Raw genomic sequence first — 19,110 nt, 5'->3', positions numbered from 1 at the left:
TGTTTTCAGTCTTTCTGGTATTAATTTGTCCTTCCACAAATGGATAAGTATATTAAGACTATTTTAAAACTTTTATAAATAAGACCTTGAAATCAAAAGCACCCCACAAGATAAACCTTAAATTGCTTTCATCACAATCTGGTTATTTCTGTCCTGATCCCCAAAAACTATTGCTGTGACTGATTGTGCTGAAATATTAGGCAATATGTATACGTTTTGGCTACAGATAAAGGCATCTGCATGGCTTTGTATGTGATGTGTAATTCTACCTTTTTATCATAAGAGTTGAAAGGAGAAACTGGGCTGATAGTTCTCCTGAGCCTCTTACTATCATAAAAAATGACCAAAAAGACTCCACATCTCTACATTTCAAACCAGTGCAGAATACTTGAGCTAGTACAGTAGGGGGGGTAACCTCTGTCCTCACTCCTGTAGCCCCTGGTAAATGAAGACTGGCGTCCCAATTAAATCATTCTGTCTCTGTAATAGTTGGCAGCAGATTTGTAAGTGTCATACTGTAATATGGTAACAGTATGTCTGTGTATCCTGTAGAAAAGAGAAAGGCTTCCCTCTTGTAAAAATCCTCTTCCCACTTAAGAAATTTACAAGAATCACATGACACAGTACATTAATTAGTAAACTGACATTTTATTGCTGTGTTTAAAAATGCATTTTGCATTGATACGATAAATTATGTAAGAAAGCTTGTGCTTTTTTTTGGCAAGTGTATTTTTGCCTTGTTGGACAGGAGTAGCCTCAAAGTGGATTCCTCAACTGGAAATTTAGTTTTAAGGTCAACGGGTGATATAATGCACACAAACCTTGAAGAAGCCCAGAGTATGTACACCTTACTTCTAAGTACCGGTTTTAAACCAGAAGATATTTATGCAGTTGTATTTTCCAATCAACCCTTTTCAAAAACATTAGGGCTTTAGGTCTTACATTAGCGCATTAGTCATTTTATATATTTAAAGAATTTTGTTTTGAGTACACTCACCATCAGGCTTAGAGATAAAGCCCGTCATGGAGATCACCTTCTGTTAGATAAATCATGGAGGTGACAAGAACTGCTGGTTTGGCACAGCATCTCTCCCAATCAGCATAACTTGAATTCAAACGATCAATGACAAACGTTTCAAGGTTTTCACACACGCTTGCTGAACTCTACCTTAGCAAATCTTCCAGATCAATAAAACATAACTCAAGAAAGATAAGGTGTAATACTCAGTTGAGAATTACACCTCAATCAAAAGACTCCCAAGAGTTGACTTCTGTTCTTGCTAGCTTAGAAGAAAACTGTCAAAAACAGTTTGCAGCTCACATCCTGAGTTCTATACTGTATGCCAGTCAAAGTGAAAGACGGCCTAACTTACTGTAAGTAATAGCTATCACCAGTTAGGTTAGGATAAAGAGGTCACTTGTACACTCTCCAGGAACAATAAAAGGTTTCTCAGATTGTAACTTATTATTGTAGGCTAATTAATGGCATCAGCAGACTGACTAATGCATGAGAATGAGGTACAGTATAAAACAGAAAGGAGCTCTAGTTCTAGAGAGGTAGAGAGGGGAGTAAATTTAGGCTCTCCTTACAATACAAAGAACTGGGGTCTCCTGCACAGCCATCTTAAAAAGTTATTTCTCAAGCACTCAAGAGAAACTTGTGCATTTAATGAGAACCAACAGATGTTTCAACTTGGTCCTTTTTTAAGTGTTTTTAAACACCTCAGATATTAAAGGCACTTGTTATTGAAGTTAAAAATCAGAGCACCTTACTGTAATAATTACACTGCTAGTATAAAAACCCTGGTGGTGTAAGCCAGCATTTTCCCCCGTGTCCTCTTTCTTCTTTGTAATAGGGGAGACAGTCTGTAGAAAAGGAGCAGACCAGCCTAAAGGGGCAGGTCCCCTCTATTGCATATTTCAGCACCCCTCCCAGTGCAGGGACGAGGGGTGCTTTGGAAAGCTGCTCTGCCACTCAGAGAGGCTGCTGTGCTTCCCTGCCGGTCAGTCAGGACTCAAAGCCCAAGGCGTGAGCCAGGTTTCAGAAGTTGGTTCGTAGTCGTTTGTTCTCCTCCTTCAGTCTTTCGATTTCCGCTACCAACGAGTCCGTCACGGAGTACTTCTCTATCAAGGAATGGATTTCGTTCTACAGGGCAGAAAACAAGCAAAATCGAGCAAAAAGCTCAGGGAAAAAGTTCATGAAAGAACAGCAGCACAGAATGTTTACTGTCACTGGCAATCAAGAACAGAATAAGGTTTTCAAGTAAGCAAACTAACCTCAGAACAAAAGGATACCTTGAGCTCCAACATGAATGAAATTTTATGGGAAAACAGTGCTAGCAATATTTTGCAACAATACCCACCTATTTAACCTTATCTCTGATTTTACTGAAAATGCAAATAGTCTCAGAATATATACAATTGTACAGACAGGGCAGAGTTGCTTATTAATCATTGAAAATGCTAGTTACAGCAATAATTATTATATTTTTATCAATAATACACTTTATTTATAATAATTTCAAAACGACATCACACTACTTTTACATTGTATAGCAGCTTGGATGGAGGGATCTCTTAACAAATTAATTTATATAAATAACATTATATTAACTTGATTCACTTACCAGTTGGATGTAGAACTGCCTTATCATCTCAACCTGCAGATTGACAATGTCTCTGTGACATGCCTCTCTGGAGAAAACAAAAAGGAATATAAAAGTTAAGAACTATGACCAAAACCTTCTACCTCCTTCAAAGACTGTATTTTACTGTTAATTTCCAAACAATCCCAGATTATATCAGACTATAATAATAAACACTGGATACACCTTTAAGATGGAATGCATAATGGTGCCCATTTTAAAGTTTTACTAAGGAACACATTACTAGGTCTTCAGCTATGAATAAAAATATGACCAAGAGTAGGTAGATAAAATGTGCTGTAATGTCAGTTTTTGTTTTATTTTCCATTATCATTCGATTGTTAAAGGTTTGGCGATAAAAATGTCTTAATGATGAAAAACACAAGTAAGCATATTACTGCTCTGATTTTTAATTAGCTCTACATTCATAATTTATTTTATCCTTACTTTTACTCAGACATTTGTTTATAAATACAATAAGTTCCACGTTCTACTTCTACTAAAAAGTAGGATCCAAGCAAACATCACCGCATCAAATGAATTTAAACTAGCCAGCTGCTAACGACATGATGTGATGTGGAAAACAGTCGTCATTGCCTCTGAAAGCAAAGGAAGTTAGAAGTGCATCGAGCCTTCCTGTAATGTTCGTTACACCGGCTTTGAGCCTGCCTACACGTAACACGTCCTTAAATTGCTCCGAGCATCGACTTTCATGTGTGAGCGACGCCCAGCTTGCTCAGTGCGCACGGCGCAGAGAGGGAATGCTGCTCAGAGCGCTTGCGGTCGTTTTCAATTTCCGAGAGTCCCGAGCGTTTGCGCGGCTCCGGGGCACCTGAAGTCCTCCAGCGTCTCCTGGATCATGTTCCGGATGAAGTGGATCTGGATGGCAGTGAGGGGCGGCGCCCCGCCCCCCTCTCCGCCGATGGACTCCGCTATCCTCTCGGACAGGGAGGAGGCCAGTCCCGCGGCGACCGCCGAAGACGCCGCCGGAGCTGCGACGAGGAGCACACGCACAGTAAACACAAGACGGCATCACGCCCAGCTAAGCACAGAAACAGGGGACCAAAGCAGACAAGACGTCCATTGTGGGTGTGTGATTTCTTGTGACAATTACCTAGCTAAAGAGTGCACACTGGTGATCTTACTCTATGATCTCACCAGAAACGCTTGAGATATTAGAGTTGGGGCTGTGATACCTATCCCATAATGCATTTCAGGACTTGCTTTCTTTCTTACTAGGCGCTGCAGGAGGGGCTCCTTTTGGGGTGTCATACAGCAGCTCAGCCTGCACATCCTTCCCTCTCCTCTGGCTGAGCTCCGAGGTCCTGGCATGCTGGGGGCTCAGTTCAGAACCCGGGCTGCCAATCTTGTCCACCTGCATCGCAGTTCAAAAGAAAAGGGTGTCAGAAGAGATCTGAAATGCTCACGCTTCTGCCATTCGCCTTCATGCCGGAAGAAAAAAAAACTCTCCCTGTGAATGTTAATAGTTTCATAAGAAGTTACATCACAGCTTTATTCCTTCACTTGAAAGAGCGTCTTGACTGCAGAGCGGACGATCAATTTCACGGAGTCTTACTTGTTTAGTATCGTGTAGGACTGGCTCCGGCCTGCCAGCTTTGAGCTTTTCGGTCATTTCCTCCTCCTCCTCTTCCCTGACTGGCCTGGGCGAGTCATCAAACACCTGCATGGGACTGTAGCCCTGGACCCCTGGGGTCCCGAGAGGCGTCCTGCGAGCCGGGAGGGTGCTGGAGAACTGCGACAGGAAGTCCAGCACTGCGGTACACAACCAGGGCACAGGCTTTTAGCAGGCAGGCCGATCACTGCATACTTACCTAACTGACCTTACTTTACAGTACTTGATCTTTCCTCAATTGGACTTGAATTCTTAATAATTAAATTAACCGTTGAGTTTTAATCATTTTGAAGCGTTGACACCGATACGAGATCGAATGTAAAAATGTAAAATCTAGCCTGAAGAGGTACAGCACAATTTTCTCATTTTGTTTATGATTCTGAATGCTTATGCAATCAATATATTTTAGTTTTTGCTGTCCTTTATTGTAAAATATCTTACCCTTAGATGTCTTTAATTTAAGCATTCAGGTTTTGAATAAAATATCAAGACTGAACGTGCAATATGATTTCATACGAATTTGTAAGTACATACCATCTCCCTTCTTGTAGTCTCCACTTGCTTTTTGAGTTTTGTAATCTAAAAAGAACACACATGAGTGAGACAAGAGCTTACAGGCCTAAACTGTTGTAGTCCGAAACTGCCTTACAAGCCCACTCTGTAAAAATACAATATTCACAAATGGCTAAGAAACTCAAATATGGAAAATTTAATTTCTGTAGGATTAGTGTTCTAAATCAGACAAATAATCACACTTCTCAATTTTGCAACTTTGAAAACATATTAAGATTGTTTTTTTATTTATTATAAACCATCCATTACCAGTAAGTACATACATACAGTATAATATACTATCCATTATCAGCAAGCTGCTTATGCTCTTGACATAGCGGATGTAGCGAGCCACACCTTATTCCAAAACCACAGGGAACACAGTGGGAAAGGCACCGACATGACATGTGTCTGGGAGGTGAAAGGACACCAGATCACCTGGCGAAACTCTACACAGAGATCCCACAGCCAGAGTGAAACACTGGGTTCTGGGGCTGTATCACAGCAATACTAAATCCCACACCACACTCCATATACTATACACCAATAACATTAAACCAGGCATTTGCATTTGGGACTGAGCTTCATGGTCTCACTTGCATTTTAACATCCATTATTCCTTCCATCTTCCAACTGCTTTAGCCAATACAGGGTTGCAGGGGAGCTGGAACCGGAGCCTATCAACCTAGCAACAAGCGCAAGCCAGGCTACACAACGGACAGGATGCCAGTCCTGCACTGTAACATGTTCTTATATATTTAATTATTAATAGAGCTTTACTGGATTGGTATGGAAAAACGTTGGAATGACATCATGCTGAATTAGAAGACAGAACAGGATTAGGTTTATAATATTACAGAAGATGGTTACTGCAACGTGAGAATCAAGGCCGATCATAGTTCAATAATGTGTGTAACATACTGAATTTGGACAAACTGTTCTATAGAAATATATAACCACAACCAAACATGTATTTAGAGTGGTGGTGAATAACAACTGCCGGCATAACTGACACAATGCCTAGGGAAGTCTATAAATAAACATGTACATGCGCAGCACAAAAAAAACAACAACATTTTGCAGCAAATAAACTGGAGTTTACCATCTCTCACAGGCGAGAAGATATCCAGGCTGTTACGCCCCACACTGTTGAACCTGTCGAGGCTGGGGACCTTCTCTGAGCTTCTCAGTGCCTCTGTCTCTTTGGAAGGAAAGACGTCCAGGCTAGTGCTGTGTGGGATTCCTGTGAGAACACGGACAGAGACTCCTGAACGGCCACTCCACAGCTCAGAAACACTACCGGTGAGGATTCGGACTTCTCCTTTTGGAATGCAGCATATACCACTGTTCTCTGTTCATTTTTCACTGATAATTAAATACAGTACCCGACACATTTCGTTTTGATAGTTAATCATCTTTTTTCATATTGGTGGCATCCTAGCAGAGTTTTGTCACTGTCAATTAAATTAATGCCCTTTACACACGCAATGCTTCTATGGTTAAAAGAAGTAAGCAAGCTTCAGACGTAGGCTAATCATTAGAAGATAAATGTTCCAGAACTGTTTTTTTTAAAACAAGCATATTGCTAGGACAGAAAAAAATAATAATATAAACAAGAAACTATACTGAACAAGAAAATTCTCTTACAATAAATCACAGATAATATTTGCAATGGATGTACCTAACTCCAGTTAAACTTTGTGCTGGCATTACTAACCAGGAACATGGACAGCTTTGACGAAATATTACCAATACTAAATGCTACAGCTTTGCCATATGTCACTATCATAAACAGTACCACAACGCTGACTGGAGTAAAGTCAATACTCCTCCAGCACCCCACAGGAAGGACAGTTTAGTTGAAATATGGCGGATGATATCTCCAATTACAAAGAAAAATAGCAAACTGTTCTGATGATTGATCACAGAGACACCCAGGCTGATCAGTGACCATGTTAGCGTTTCTCAAGCCACTGATTTATCTTAAGGTGGGAAGTGTCTCGGAAACCACAGACAAAAAAGTGCAGCCGACTGATGTTAACACAAGTCATTTTCATTTATAGAAAGTAGAAGAACGTATGCAGTTTGTATAATTTAGCTAAGGTCACCCAAAGGAAAAGATCTACAACCCTTCCAACTCTAGTTTGAAACAGTACAACCTGAGGCAGCCAGGACTGCTTGTGGTGGGGGGGTGGGATCTTGACAACCAAGTCACACCATTTTAACCGTGATGAAAGGAAAGGCCCGAGCCCCTGACCTGTGCCTTCGGCCTTGCCGTCTCCTCGGTCTCCCCTGCTCCCGGGGGGCGGCTCAGCGTGGGACGGGGGTGCAGGGGAGGTGGCCAGGCTGCTGGGGCCGTTGTTGTCCACGGTCTTCACCGCTGCTCTCTTGTTGGGAGCAGACTGGGCGGTGGAAGTCTTGCTGGAAAGCGCTTTGCTCCCAGACTACAATCAAATAAAAACCCAGGCGTAACATTAGATCCTGCGTCATGTGTGCTTAGATTCCGGCAACTGTCCCACTCCAACATTAAGATCAAAGTCATACTTTCGTTAGGCATCCGTTTTTAGTAATGTCTGAAGTGATATCGAGCGCTGAGAAAGAAACTAATTACTCTGTATGTGTTTTTAGAAAAATAAAATACGAGTGATACTCGCTCACACCAGATCACATGCCCAATGCTTCCATGGCAACTTTCACCTTCTCATCTACCACTGAAATCACGGTACATGCTGTGGCAGAACATCTATGCCACCTGCTCGCAATCCGCAAGACCAGTTTCCGCACCACACCCCTGCTTAGTCTTGGAGCCCCGTCTTGGTCTTGGTGTTTCGGCTGCGCTCTAGGATCATCCCTGTGCCTCCTACTGTTTTTCCATCGGCCCCGGACCCTGTTTGTGTTTCTCCCGGGCTCGTCTGAGGTTTTCCCCTTGGTGCTCCGCTCTACGTGATCTCCTGGTCACTGAACCCGCCCGTTATTTTTTTTATTAAATTATTTTTTTTTTGTCTTGCCCATTTAACCTACACCTGGGCTCAGTTCGCTACATCGACTGCTGCTCCAACTTCGGGTAACTAACCTGAAACGAACACCAGCTTGCACGTCCCGTTAAGTAATGCTAAAGTTAAAAAAAAAAAACCCACGCAAACCAGAATGTCTAGGCGTACCTTGTGATGGGACGGGGTGTTCTGGAAGCGGAGACAATGCACAGAGGTCTTGTGTGCAGCGACAGTCTTGACAGCGGAGGTCAGCATGCGGAGGTCGTAGAGGTACACCTTCCCCTGGGACGAGCCCACAGCCAGCACCGCGCCATCTGGCATGAAGTCTATCGCCGTGAGAGGGGACTCCACTCGCAGGCTGCGCAGGACACTGCAGGGACACAGCAAGGGAGCTCTTCTAGTTCAAGCCTGCTGGAAAACTGAGACCACTTACTAGCAGCAATGCATGTACAGCATGTCAAAAGTTTTAGGTCATATAGTCTTGCCTGCTGTACCACTGTACTTGTTCTCCAGAAAATTAAAACCCATTAGTGAAAAAAGTCAACTTCAGTTCACAGAATTTGGGTGGTAGGCAGAGCACAAACTTCTGCTGCTAGTTCGCACTTATCTTCCAGAAGAAAACTAGCAGGGTGTAGATTCGGACACAGTGCAGCCCCCGCGGATACTACGCAGCACTGTGCAGACCCAGGCCCAGCTCCGCTGGAGGTCTTACATCTTGCTGGAGGTGTCGTAGCAGATGATCTTCTTGTCTAGGCCCACGGTGACGAAGAGCAGCTCGTTGGCGGGAGAGAAGGCCAGCCCAGATGCAGGGGCCTTGTGCGCCCCCTCAAAGGTGTGCTGGTCTTTCTGGGTGTTGGCATCCCACAGCACCACAGAGCCACTGTCAGACACACTGCCCAGCAGGGACTTCTTAAAGTACGAGTACTTCAGGTCATGGATGGGCTGCGGAGAGTGACAGCTGTTTATATCATCTGCTGCAAATGTACTTTCACAATCATGTATTTTAATGGGAAATGGGAGAAACATCAAATGACAAAATGGCACAGAAGTAATGCAGAGTAAATTAGAAAATAGTGTAAAGTCTCAGACAGACTCTGTCCTACAGACTGAAGCAAAACAAAAGTCATTCTTAGTTACACAGTTACACAAGCCAGACAAGTACAATCCTGCAAGGCTCACCTGGTTGGGCCCATGTCCGAAGGGCTTGCTGGAGAGGTTGGTGGTGATGCTGTGCAGAATGATCTCGCCGCTCGTTGAGCCAGAGGCGATGTAGCTGTCACTTCCATTGAAGGCCACACAAGTAACCTCCTCTTTGTGGTCCTGAGAAGAAACACACAGCATCGCTACCGTGAAAAAAGTATCATCATAACAATCTGCACATGCTATAAAACTAAGGTGTTATTACTGATAAGGCATATAGGCATCCAGAAAATGTAGGTTTTCAGCATAAAATTATCAGTTCATTTAGGATTATTAGACATTTTTGCTTAAGACTGCAGTAAGATGTTAAACATGCGTGGAGACATGATGGAAGGAGCTGAAATGGCAGTAATTATAAAGGTTTCATAAAAAAAATACATCTGTTGCAAGTTTTACCATAATGCGACACTGCTAAATCGCATTACTGAAAATGCAATTCAAAGGTCATTCACATTGTATAACAAGCAAATGCTTATGGGTTGGCTAAAAAAGCAGCACTGGTGTTTTAAAATCATGTTTTTAAATCTATAACTACCCTTGATGTGAACATTTAAGTGTGTATTTTTATTTCTAGTGGACAGTTCGCAATTGTGGACTTAAATTTCCTAAGCTTCACAAATTGACATTTTTTCTTATGTCATTCATATTGTCTTAAATAGATCTCAGTTGGAAACTCTAATGAGATAGCATCAGATGTTAAGTCACAGCCCTTCCCCTCACTTGGCTTATGCAGTATTCGCATATTCTGCAGGACTGGCTCCATACAGTGTACAGTGGCACAAAACCAACGATGTCATTACCGGTGGAAAAGCGCAACACTGAGACAGCTCAGTGAACTCACAGCACCAATGTGGAAGTGGAAAACCCTGTGATTTTAGAACACAGTAATAATACCAGATATATAGGCCTGCGTATAACACACTGTTGTTGGTTCTCACAACTTTTTCTCTGTATTGGTCCTAAAGGCTGGCTACGCAGCTCTCCCGTTAGACAGCATACCTTGAGGGAGCGATGCAGCTTCTTGGTCTTCAGGTCCCAGATGTTAACCGTGCAGTCCAGGCCACCACTCACCATGAACTGAGATGTGGAGTTCAGGCTCACACGCGTCTGCCTTTTCTGAAATCAGGAAGGGAAAGGACTTCCTACATTGTGCCTGAACCAGTCGAGCAGAAGCCCCTTTCATCAGAGAGTGTGCATTAAGCATACAAAGTCTTGTCAGAGGCAAAGTTTTGTAAGGAACCATCAGAAAGTGAACACAAAGCAGCACAACGGCTTCTTCTTTGTACTTTTGTAAATACAATTTTAGTATTTCTGCATAGAGGACAGTAAAATTGTTTAAACCATTACAGTATACAGTCTGCATAGAGGACAGTAAAATTGTTTAAACCATTACAGTATACAGTCTGCATTAAAGGGAAACCTTTACTATCAATATATCATTTTTCAAATAACAGATATATCAATAAGTGCAAAAAAAAAGAGAACAAACTCCACATTCGACATTCAAAGTTACAGATTGAAAATAGAAAGTAGATGAAGGTGAAAGCTCTGTACTCAGACAATTTTCTAATGGATTAAAACTATATACAGAATAAAAGTATAGCTTTTATTATGGGGAGTGACTGTTCACTACAATGAGATACTGTAGAAGACAAGATGCACTACAGTACCTCAACTTCCTCTTCTATTTAGTCTAGAGCCTGTGGCGGACAGTAACAATGACATTAACTAGCCTTCTTCCTTTTAACCGTTTTGGTCTTTTTTCCTATATTGTCCTCTACCTTATCAGCACCAAGTTCTTCATGCATCAGCTACCTTCTGTAGTTACCTTTTGGTATCATGACCCTGATTAAAAATATATCATCTTTGCATAAATAAGTGAACCTCACAGTCCTTTGCACCCATGGCTGCTTAGCTCATGAAACATCTTTGTGACAGACAGTGCTTTGCAGAAGCTGGGAGAGTGTCCGCCTCCCAGCCTCCCAGCCTCCCAGCCTCCCAGCCTCCCAGCCTCCCAGCCTCACCTCCTCAGCAAGCTCCAGCACTGGGACAGGAGAAGACTTACAGCTCGACACCACCAGCTTGTCCCCGCTGGCACTGGCACTAACCAAGAAATGATCTGAGGAGGAAGTCAAGGCCATTGAACACACAAGCTTACGCTTTGCGAAACTGAACTCGGCAATTACACTGCACTGGCAAGCATGACCTCTAGACCTTAGACTGATACATTCACATAAAAATAGTACTGGCTTCTAAGATAGCTAAAGACTTTATTTAAGGAAAAAAAAAATCTCAAAAATAGGCTTTGTACTACAGTTCATGAATCAGGATCTGTAGTGGTGCAAGACTGTAACACTGATATTACACAGCATCCTGATTTGTGTAGTCAGGATTTTGTTCCATTCAGATTCATTCTTCCTGTTCCAAAGTTTTTTGCTATGATGTACAGCATGGGTAAATCTACACACTTTAAACAAAATATTTTACAAAAAGCACACCACTATAAAACAAGCCCTCATACTAAGCTGATGTGAAATGTTTCAATACCATCAAATCAACTTTTATCCTCTTAGTTTCAGTTCATATTTCAGACAGCATAGTAGATCCTACCTCATACTGCTTTTCTTGTTACAATTTGAGTTCACCGTCTCTTTTAGAGTGCAGTGGAGCTGTGCTTTATACACAGTTGTACATGACGTGCACAGTCTGCTCCTTTCGTGGCTGAACACACACGGATGTAGAGCACAGTGTTACACTGTTCCCACTGTCCGGCTGTAGAGAAATGTCCACCCAAACTGGTCAGTGCATGAACAGATTGTGCTGACCGGTGCGTTAAGGATACTGTTGCTGCTCCAGCACACTCGGGACACAGGGTGAGTGATGCTGTGGGGGTTGAACTGCTCTACTACTGTCATAGAGCTCGAGTTCCAGATCTTCACATCGTCTCCGGATGACACCAGTCGAATGGCTTCATCCATGGATGCACCTGCCAAATCACAAGCAAAGTACTTGAGCACCGAGAGAGAAGACTGCAGAAGAGCACAGAAGATGGCACACCATCACAGTGCTGAGTTACTTTACCGGATGCCTGAGTTAGGGAAATTGAAAAGGAAATGTTCACTGGCAAAGACTGAAGCATTGGGATAAAAGAGTCTGGACTTTCGGTTTTGCAAAGAATGTCAAATGACAATTGTTTTACATATAAAAAAAGCTGCTGGATTTGCAATGTCAACATGCCCTGAAACATCTTTTAAAAAAATACTGCAATCATTATTTAAAGCACTGTGTTGCACAAGCTCAAATGACCATCTCCTTACAATGATGGTTATAAATGGAAGTGAATTACCCATGTTATAACTTGGCCATGTGGAACACAGCTTTCATTTCATTTACTTGGTTGTTTCTGGGAGTGTTTTGAGTATAGAAATGATAATATTAGAAAGGAACACCATTATTGCAGAGGGAATGGCTCTTGAGTGCTAACTGGTTCATTAAAAATGATTTTAAAACACATTTCAAGCAACACCACACACCAGCGATAATGTGCATACAGAAGGTTCTACCAGACCTACTGTAGTTGCAAATAAAACAGAACCACCATGTTCAGGTCGCAGGAACTGCAGTTTTTTTGTAATGTGATGCCAATGCACAGCTGATGCCCTTCAAAGTGGTGATGGGCTGTGTGTTAGGAACTGCAAGGACTACAGCTGCCCACTCTTGTCCAGCTGGCTAACCAGGAAACAACAGGAAATATTGCCCAGTTCGGTGAGGGGCACACTACACATGTACAGAGGCACTACAGAAGCCAAAAGCACTCAGGAATACAAATAAAATTGTAACCACTGGGAATCCTGCTCATGACTGAAAACAAGCACGGACATTGAATACATAAATATGGAGTATTAGCACACTTACAACCCTAAAGAGGCATATTTATGTCCCTTCAATCCTTGGTGAAACCTTGTTCTTGAAAGAACAGGAAAATACATACACAAATGCTATGACCTACTGGTAATTGTGGGATGCTGAAAAAGGCTACAAGAACAATGTTCTCCTAACCCCCTTATCATTACTGTTATTATCATAAAACAATTACCTAGGAATAATTTAGACTACACTTGGTCTTATTACTGCGATTCTGCTGAGGTGGGGTTGGCAACAGAACCACCATTTCATTAGGATCATGATTTTATGTCTGTTCCTCTGTCGGTGAGTGTTACTCAAAGGTACCCAATCATGAAACTATCCTCACCACCAAATTATTTTGTACCGTGCTTTACATCCTCGTTAGTATGCAGTGAGTGAGCAAGCTTGTCAGTGACTGCTGTTTGCACAGGACTGGACGATGACAGAATTCAGGCTAACATGACATATAAAGAGCTATGCAGTGAGGTGTAAGGAACTCTTTTCATGCCGATGTTGTTAGTGACCAGGATTAGATAAGTGCCTTTGCCTCAATGCACAGGCAGAATGAAGAGATCATTTCAAGCTCCTTACGTTTTTTGTCCTAAAACTACATCGCAAATAACCATTTTCAAAAGTAAGCTCTTAATAGTGCACATGTACAGTAGCAACATCATACAGCCTAAATAATTCAAGAAGTCTACAATATAATAGGAAAGTGCACGCTTTATTTCTGCAAACCGCCCCCAGGTGTTTGTCTAAATGTCATTTTCTCCAGCTCTGTAAGCGTATTTATTAACTTCAAAATCCGTATGGCAAAACTTCGGATTTCTTTTAAAATAAGAAATACCACAAAGCATATTAAACGTGGCCAGAAACTCGTATTATTCATGTAAATGTGAAAATAAAGTTGTATGTGGGTTTCACCTATACATTCATTCACAGATCAAATGAATACACAGTTGCGTGAATAAGTCGCAGCTAAATCCAGCATGGCTACCTGACAGCGAGACTGGGAAATATCTACAGATGCGTCACGTTTACAGATGAATTTGAAAATCGCAATACAGACAATTAGGCCAATATCGAGCCGTAGTCTTCAACGTGAATCGCAGCATGAAAGCGGGACCCGCTAAATCCGGATCATCAGCTGCTCATATTTAATTGAAACAAAACGGCAGGCTTATCAATATCAATACCAACTGTTGCTGGGACAACCTAACAATAAATAAGAAGTTTCTGGTCAGCTTTTATTATAGTTACGATTCGCCCCCTTGCAACTCGTTGCCTTTCGCTAAGGTTTTCACGTCTGCTGTTTATGTACACACTTGACAAGGATTATCCTATAATTAGCAGCGGACTCGAACAACCCCAGAGCCAGGACCCTTACCTTGGCTACTTCACTCGACTAGCAGGTGGTATTTATTCCCTCCCCCAGTTTTCCTGCAGCACAGCAGGTCCAGTCCCTCTATGGTTTTGTGGCGCGGGGGGGGGGGGGGTTTGCGCGACTCCACGGTTGTCCCCGCCACCCTTCTCTCTCTTCGCCACTTCAGTCTTCACTCTGTTCAACGCCCCACTAAAGTTTCCGGCCCCCAGCAGGAATTTCCGCGCCTGCAGGCTCCGCGGCGCCCGCCGCTACGGCAACGCGGCGGGGCCAAGAGGCGAACTCGACCGTGCGGCTCCCGAGAGGACTGGCCGGGTGGGAGCTCAGCGCCTCTGGCTCTCGGCTTGCAAAGCACAGACTCGTCTACGTCAGCAGATGCGAGCCGGCGCTCGGATACCGTAACGCTGTGTTGCAGAAAGTACCGCAAAGTTTAAATGCAGTGGCCGTTCACACTACTAGCGATTCGCCCAACACCCACTTGTTTTTAAAGTGAAATCCGTTTGTAGTACCTTCGTACTTCACTATAGTAAAGTCGTTTGAATTGCAGTTGTTTGTGTTAACAGGGGTGCGGTAACGCGGTTGTTGATGGGTAGATAAACGTGACCTTAATCCTTAACCCACAACAGGACTCGGGACCTTTTGAAAATGTATTATATACAGTATGTGACCCCATTTGTACTTGTTAATATGATGTATAAAGGACATGGCTATTAAAAAAAAATAATACAAGTGACAGTTTTCTTGATTATTGACGGAAAGTATAGGTTCAACGAAATCTCTCTCCTGATGTTAGTTTTAGAATACCCTAAATCGGCACTGGTCACGTTTTTAAACCCATAATGGACTGGGTCTTGACAAAACCTTGGCTACATAACTCCTGCTTTATATTTTATACATAGGTATATATGAGGAAAAGTGTAATGTCCTATATACCATAATCAAGTCTGCATTATAAAATTCTCCCTCTGGGTAAAGACTTGAGTCCTCTGTGTTCATTTTCCTAGTATTTCATTTTTGAATTATTTTTTTTTCTGGATTTTATATTTCTATTAGTACCTTGTTATTTTGTACTTAGTATGTGCGATTTTGAGATGCCTTTATGTAGTGATCTATAGCATATAGTTTGATACTGTTATAAAAAAAAAAACAATGCTTCACAGCTTGAGTTATTGGGCAGTGTTTCAGTCTTTCAAATGGGAATGCCTGTCCTGGGGTCTATTAATATTGCAGACACTGCAGTTGTATTAATGCAGATTTGACTAATAAAGCCACAGCATCGCTTTCTGTACAATTACTAGCTGTAAAAGCCTTGGTGAAACAACATTGATCTGATGGGTGATGTGCTGGATTAAAAACTATTTTTTTGGAGTAATAATCAGATTGTGATATTGGGATAGGACAATGGAGGTTGTGATAAGGTACTCATTAAAAACACTTGAGATGCTCTGCAGGTACACATTCATTTTATTTCTGCCACACTGACGTGGACACCATGGGGAAACATTCAGACTGTTGATATCTTTGTAGGCCTCAGACCAGCAGGGACATGAGCCAGTCGAAGACGCTACCCGCTTGAAGCACAAAGCCTCTGGCGGGGTTAAAGCACTGCTCCAGATCACGCAGGGCCTGATTGCTCAGCTCAAAGGGAACCTTCAATGGAGACAAAAAGAGCAGAACAACAGGCAGTATTAGACTAAATAGCAAGACAGGTGTTTCTGTATATGACAATTCACTTAGGATAGTCTTTTCCATCAAGTCCAATTACACATCACACAGCTAATACACTACACCCAAGAGCACAATAACATTATATACCAACAACTGGCACTTCCTTTCCTTTATGACTAAATAATCCAGTGCAGAGCCCCAGATTGGTGATAGTAAAGGACATACTGTGCTGAAAAAGGACTAGGACTGAAGCCCAGCACGCAATACAAGCCAGGCAGAATTGTGCAGGTATATTTATAGTGAGGCCTCAGCTGGAAAATCTACAGCTGCAGTGAGACAGTGATGGTGACATTTCTACACAGCGCGTACAATCAGAAAAGTCATTGTAGAAGGCAAAGTAGCAAGTAAACCAAGTAGTAAGAAAAAGTGTACATGAAAATAGCACAGAATGATAGACTTCTGAAAACTCCATGCTGGAATATAGGTGTAGTTAGGATGTTCTCACGCTCAGTGCAAGATTGTTCAAAATTTAGTTAAATTTCGGTTTAGGGCAGATGTCATGGCTAGACAGGGGTTGAAGAAGTTCAAGTAGGTTGCTTCGTCAGCATGAGTAGGCTGCAAAGGAACAGGTAAAGGTTTATTCCATGCTGAAAGAACGGACGTTACGTTTTTTTTCTTTTCCTTTCAGCATGGCTACACATTGTTTTGTACAGTATGTCCCTGAGAATGACACATTTTGGCAAGGGAGCTAAGTGGAAGGAGACTCTCTTGATATTTAATGTAGCACACCTCTTTACCAAGTGGAAGTCCTCTGAGCCTCTTGCTTTCTTCAGAATGAGGCCTTCTTAAAATATTTTTCTAAGGCTTAAAAGATTTTTTCGGAGATTAATATAACCTGAAATATACTCTCATTTTTTTCATGGGTGGTTAGTAAGTTCTTTATTAAGGTTTGTTGTTTTACTTTTATTTCTAATGTAAAAAAAACAAAGCAGATGTCTCATCTTGAGTTGTAAACTTTAGGCAGGGATATGAAGTAGTGGTTAAAACTTCACACTTCAGTCTCCATGAGTTCAAATCCATGTTGGGATTGTTGAACCGTTGAGCAAGGTGATTTCGTCAATAAATACCTTGCTGGATGAATTGATACACTCAAAGCAGTCACTACAAATGAGAGATTTTAAAGGACTTATGTAGTTAAATGAAGGATTCATTTCAAATGAAATTACAATTTCAATTACAATTCTGCAGTTGAAAGTAAGAATTCTGCATTCTGCAGAGTAAGGATGGAAATTTTTACTTTTCAGTTTACTTTAGAGCAGAATACCTAATTCCCAAGGCAACGCAGGGAAATCTACTACGATCATGCTGAACTTGCAGTAATACTAAAACAAAATGAGCACTTAGATTTAACTGAGGCAATCAGGGACAAAATAGTGCTCCACTGTCCAGTCCTGAGCAGACTTTTTTTTTTCTTCGCTAATCAGAACAGACTTGGTCAAGATCAAGAAATTCTTAGCCTTTCAGCCTTTCATCATGCAACTTATTTTTTAAGTGCACTTCCAACATATTTTACTTCCCTGAAGGTGAAGCAGCATACTGAAAAAGGCCATTATCTCACTCTGTTTCTGTTTATTTCATGGAAGTCCCATTTCCAAGCTATTAGGTGATGACCATGGTGAAGCCCAGAGCAGGAGACCTACCTCAGTGAGCTCCACTGTTTCTGGGAGATCCAGCAGCAAAGACTTGACTTGTGCGCAGCACTGCTTGGCCTGCCCCTGCAGACCCAAAGAGAGGAGCATTAATATTCCTCATGCTAAACTGCTGCTTGTGTCATATACTGTGTACAAATATACATAGAAATCAAAACACTTTAGAAACCCAATCCCAGATTCAAGGTAAGCTTTCAAGGTAAGAAAATTCAAATACCATATGGCTTGGGTCACATGGTGCATCCAAGAAAGACAATCCCTTATACTGGAAGTGTTCATCTGATAATAAACATGGAATCTGTATCCCGAATGGCTGTGCGATTCCATGTTACATTCTCATTTCAGCAGCCTTCTTAAATGTTCTCTCTGTGAGTGAATTTTGAATTTCTTTGTCTTTGTAATACTCGTCCTGTGTCTGCTCTTCAGCCTCTCAGGCAGTGGACAGTACCTGTATCAGAGGGTCCAGGGCTTGCCCCCTCTCCGGGGTCCTTGCCTGACGACGCTTCTCCACTTGAGGGCTGGGGGAACTGGCCACAGGAGGTGCCGATTGCTCAGCATCCACACACAGGGAGCATAACTGGGCATGAACAGCCTGCAGCCTGAAAAAAGCGAGAGGAGGAGTCCGAGATGAAGAGACAGGGCAGCAGAAGATGGAAATTGCTGGAAAGATACTGGCAGGGGTTGGAGAGAGGGTTCAACAGAGCGAAGAGAAGGGCGGTGAAAGTGGTCCTCAGAAACTCGGAAGAAGGGGTACAGGGGTGACCACAGACAGAGAGGGCAGGCTATCACCTATGTAAGGGGATCCAGCGATGTCCACAGTGTAGGCCGGACAGGCCACCACCTGAGGGCCTGACTGCAGAGAGGGGCCTGGTGTTGCAGGCAAAGACCAGTAAGATCTAGAGACAAGGGGCACAGCACCACACAAATCAAACCAAACTCAGAACAATGATACAAAGATCATTAAATTCATTATTATATCCCTGAGAATCATGATCACTGATTAAAATGATGTCACCAAACAGTTACAATTCCATTTGTATGTATGCCCTACAGTATGTGTTACTGTTGTCTCGTCTGTTACTGTCATTATTCAGTACTCAAGTAAGGTAGCATAGCATTACGTTGGGAAAAGACTGAGTAACTTTTTTGTGTGAATAGTGACAGACAGTTACCACAGGCTGTGTGTGTCCAGTGTGCAGTGCTGGGCAATACCACTGCACACACAGTTCTCGGTCTGTGGAGGCTGAGGCAAAGGAGTCCAGTCCCCCCAGCCCGATTTCAGACTCTTGGCCAGCAGAGCTGTCTAGCCGGGGCTGAGGAGAAAAGCACATGTCTGTGAATTGGCATGCCGTGGAACAGCTCAATTGTCTTAATTGATACTTTTTTAAAATGAACATTTTAAATGGTAATGGGCCCTTTTTAC

General features: G+C 42.3%; 2 protein-coding genes across 5 annotated transcripts in view; both read right to left on the bottom strand.

The window, feature by feature from the left end:
- Positions 1 to 628: 628 nt before the first annotated feature.
- On the bottom strand, positions 629 to 14,757 carry nedd1 (NEDD1 gamma-tubulin ring complex targeting factor). The gene is made up of 15 exons (XM_088645764.1): positions 14,317 to 14,757; positions 11,866 to 12,009; positions 11,048 to 11,142; positions 10,023 to 10,139; positions 9,003 to 9,143; positions 8,536 to 8,765; positions 7,992 to 8,193; positions 7,088 to 7,274; positions 5,933 to 6,073; positions 4,813 to 4,857; positions 4,222 to 4,418; positions 3,882 to 4,020; positions 3,478 to 3,637; positions 2,628 to 2,694; positions 629 to 2,146 (listed from the first exon to the last, which is right to left on the bottom strand). Exons 2-15 carry the CDS (start codon positions 11,999 to 12,001, stop codon positions 2,042 to 2,044), a joined length of 1,962 nt encoding a protein of 653 aa, XP_088501890.1. The 5' UTR covers positions 12,002 to 12,009; positions 14,317 to 14,757; the 3' UTR covers positions 629 to 2,041.
- Positions 14,758 to 15,756: 999 nt separating this feature from the next.
- Positions 15,757 to 19,110, bottom strand: part of cfap54 (cilia and flagella associated 54) — a 50,282-nt gene continuing 46,928 nt past the window's right edge. For all 4 annotated transcript variants that reach the window (XM_088645750.1, XM_088645752.1, XM_088645751.1 and 1 more), the window contains exons 65-69: positions 18,860 to 19,000; positions 18,477 to 18,583; positions 18,136 to 18,286; positions 17,679 to 17,753; positions 15,757 to 15,960 (exon numbers count right to left, since the gene is read on the bottom strand). In XM_088645750.1, the coding sequence (XP_088501876.1) occupies positions 15,841 to 15,960; positions 17,679 to 17,753; positions 18,136 to 18,286; positions 18,477 to 18,583; positions 18,860 to 19,000 (594 nt within the window). In that variant the 3' untranslated portion in view covers positions 15,757 to 15,840. The remainder of the gene's footprint in view (positions 15,961 to 17,678; positions 17,754 to 18,135; positions 18,287 to 18,476; positions 18,584 to 18,859; positions 19,001 to 19,110) is intronic.

This window comes from Lepisosteus platostomus, chromosome 9, assembly GCF_059453375.1.
Source record: "Lepisosteus platostomus isolate fLepPlt1 chromosome 9, fLepPlt1.hap1, whole genome shotgun sequence".
Taxonomy (NCBI): Eukaryota; Metazoa; Chordata; class Actinopteri; order Semionotiformes; family Lepisosteidae; genus Lepisosteus; species Lepisosteus platostomus.
Note: the sequence above shows the minus strand (reverse complement) of the source record. Positions and strands in the feature narration are given on the sequence as shown.